Consider the following 3,003-nt stretch of genomic DNA (forward strand, 5'->3'; position numbering starts at 1 on the left):
GACCAATGAGGGCACGAGATAAGTTTGTGCACAGATGGAAGGCTGACAGGCAGGTAGGCCATCCAGTTACTTTAGTGATAGATATTTCAGATGATTGGTCGTGCTTTTTACAGCGCTACGGCTTCCACAGATTAATTTTTGTATGTATATATTGTCAAAGCATTTAATATATTCATTGCTATCGGGATGTTAAGAGCATTCCATGGAATATAACAAAAAGTTTTCTGAAATAAATTACATACCCCACCTTTAAATGTTCAAAAATCTCTTTATTTTAACTGCGGCACCTCTTTTCACCCTCTGTCTGAAACCAGAGCCCAGTCTGCTCTGATTGTCTCTGTTGTGATTGGTCAACCGCTTAGAGATGTCCCGCCCCTTAGCCAATCACGTACAATGTGTTAGAAGCGAGAGTGTTACACAGTGATGTCACTATGCTCCAGAAGTAACCACAGGAGTTTCACTCACTGCGTTCTCAGGGTGGAAGATGTAGGAGGCAGGTGAGTTGTCTACGATGATGACTTTGCTGATCTCTCGGCCCAGCCGGCTGAGGTCTTTGACGTAGTTTCCTCTGTGGAAAACACAGGATTCCCTGAAGAGCCGGGCGCGAAACACCCCCCACTGATCCAGGAGGTCCGCCACAGGGTCAGCGTACTGACAGGGGAACAAAGAACATCAGGTTAATATGATCTGTGTAAATCTCTTCGTCATCTTAAGTGTCAAACAAACAAACTGTTAGAGCCAGTATTTCGTTTTTATAAGAAAGGCCACCTAATTGTGACGTCTGTAGTCAACACATTATAAAAGACTACAATTCCCACGGCGCCTCCTCTAAAGTGACAGTGATGGGCAACCTGTCAGAAAGACGGCATCGAGGTTCAGTTTAAGTTATCAAGTTATATAAGCCTTATTTTCTTTGTTGCATGTGTAAACGTTTGTTATTTTATTTTGTGCAAACACATCGCATAACATCATCCAAACCATCGGAGGCCAAGCAACTCTTTTAAGTAATATAAAGGAAATAAACAATTTTAAAAATGTCTGTTTAAGGCGTCTAGTGGCTTGATAGAAAAACAAGGAAGGAAGCCACGACACGAACCTTGGCTAAGCTCGCTGTGAAGAGGACGCATTCAAAGAGATCCCCCATCTTCTGGAGGAACTCGTCCACGTGCGGCCTCTTCAGCACGTACACCTGGACCAGAGACACAGATTAACACAAACACAACACTAACACAACTGTTGATTACCGAGAACAATCACATGTCAGGAAAGATTACCCAATCAGTCTCACCCGAGTGCTCATGAACTGATTCCCAGTATACTTAATGGGAAAAGCTGTTATTTATGGTTTATCAGTTTTTGAGCTAATTAAATTCCATGTTTCGGCCCTTATGAAGTTAAAAATGTTAGCAGTCTAACTTCCTCAACACAATAAAGCATAATTTACATTAATAACAAGAATGGAAACATAGCTAGGCTTTGGGACAGCGGGGTATGCTCGCAACAAGTTATGATTACAGCCCTTACTCAATTCTGATTGGTCAATTCGGACATTCCAGAGGTTGTCAATTTCGCTAACAGACCGTTGCTAGGGAGAACAGACTGTTGCTAAGGGGAATAAAGGAACTGTGTGCAGTCATATCCGCAGCAAAAAGTCCTGTAAATGTATAGACTTTGAAAGTGAGATACATGCAAGAATCTGACCGGCATGAGAGGAATAAACATTTTTCAAATAATACCAAACCACACACACATTTCTACTCGATCATATCTGCTATTTCTGCTCGTCTTCGTCCTCTTCAGTGGGTCTCAAGCGGTTAGCTGCTGCCCCCAAGTGCAAGTAATCAAGAATAGGCCGAAACAGATCGAGAAAGCCTATCCTGGATTACTTGAACCCGGTCACAGCTACAGCCCAGAAGCTTCTCGTCTTCACACGCAGGAAATAGACCTTAAAACAGGAAACCAACATGTCTGCAGGTGCATCAGTGCCTCTGCTACACATTTATCTGTCTGTACAGCGAGCTAAGACACAGAGAATACATTGAATACATTCAGAGAGGAGTGTTGAGCTGTCCCAATTCTTCTTTCTTAGCGGTTAGATAAGAGAGAATAATAAAATACTAAAGGGAATCAAATGGAGCCACAGCTTCCAGGGGAGATCTTGCAAAGTAATACATGTTGTTTTATTTAGGTCCACTTCTGGGAGTCCTTCCTCTCTGAGCAGCATTACCTGATGAACGGTGCCATCTATCTCCACCGGGACGATGAAGTCGGCATTGCTGATGGGCTGCGGGAAGACAAGACAGGGAGCAAGGACTCAAACATCGTCTAAATAGCACAATTTGCAGGGAAACCGCTAAGATTCAAGATTCAAAGGTGTTATGGTCATATGCACAAAGCTACAGTGTAGACATGGCAATGTAATGCTTCTGATCTGAGCTCCTCCAACAATGCAACAGATATAATAAAATACAAAATGAAAAGTAGTGCAAAAAGTCTATATACAGCTGCAAGAAATGTGAACCCTTTGGAACTTCCTGGATTTCTGCATAAATTGGTCATAAAATGTGTTTTCTGATCTTCATCTAAGTCCCAACAATAGACAAACACAGTCTGCTTAAGCTAAAACCACAAAAACAATGATATGTTTTGATGTTTTTATTGAACACACCATGTAAACATTCACAGTGCAGGGTGGAAAAAGTATGTGAACCCTTGGATTTAATAACTGGTTGACCCTCCTTTGGCAGCAATAACCTCAACCAAACGTTTCCTATAGTTGCATATCAGACCTGCACAACGGTCAGGAGGAGTTTTGGACCATTCCTTTTTACAAAACTGTTTCAGTTCAGCAATATTCTTGGGATGTCTGGTGTGAATGGCTCTCTTGAGGTCATGCCACAGCATCTCAATTGGGTTGAGGTCAGGACTCTGACTGGGCCACTCCAGAAGGCCTATTTTCTTCTGTTGAAGCCATTCTGTTGTTGATGTACTTCTGTGCTTTGG

At 42.3% G+C, this 3,003-nt stretch overlaps 1 protein-coding gene across 1 annotated transcript; it reads right to left on the reverse strand.

Moving 5' to 3' along the window:
* Positions 1-412: 412 nt before the first annotated feature.
* On the reverse strand, positions 413-2,313 carry LOC104958302 (CTD small phosphatase-like protein; the record flags this gene model as incomplete). The annotated part of the gene is made up of 3 exons (XM_010786023.1): positions 413-651; positions 1,097-1,189; positions 2,228-2,313. Coding segments are annotated over 3 exons (401 nt in total), but the record flags the coding sequence as incomplete, so codon positions are not given.
* Between the last annotated feature and the right edge of the window lie 690 nt (positions 2,314-3,003).

Source organism: Notothenia coriiceps, unplaced genomic scaffold, assembly GCF_000735185.1.
Source record: "Notothenia coriiceps isolate Sejong01 unplaced genomic scaffold, NC01 NC01_scaffold00028638, whole genome shotgun sequence".
NCBI classification, from domain to species: Eukaryota; Metazoa; Chordata; class Actinopteri; order Perciformes; family Nototheniidae; genus Notothenia; species Notothenia coriiceps.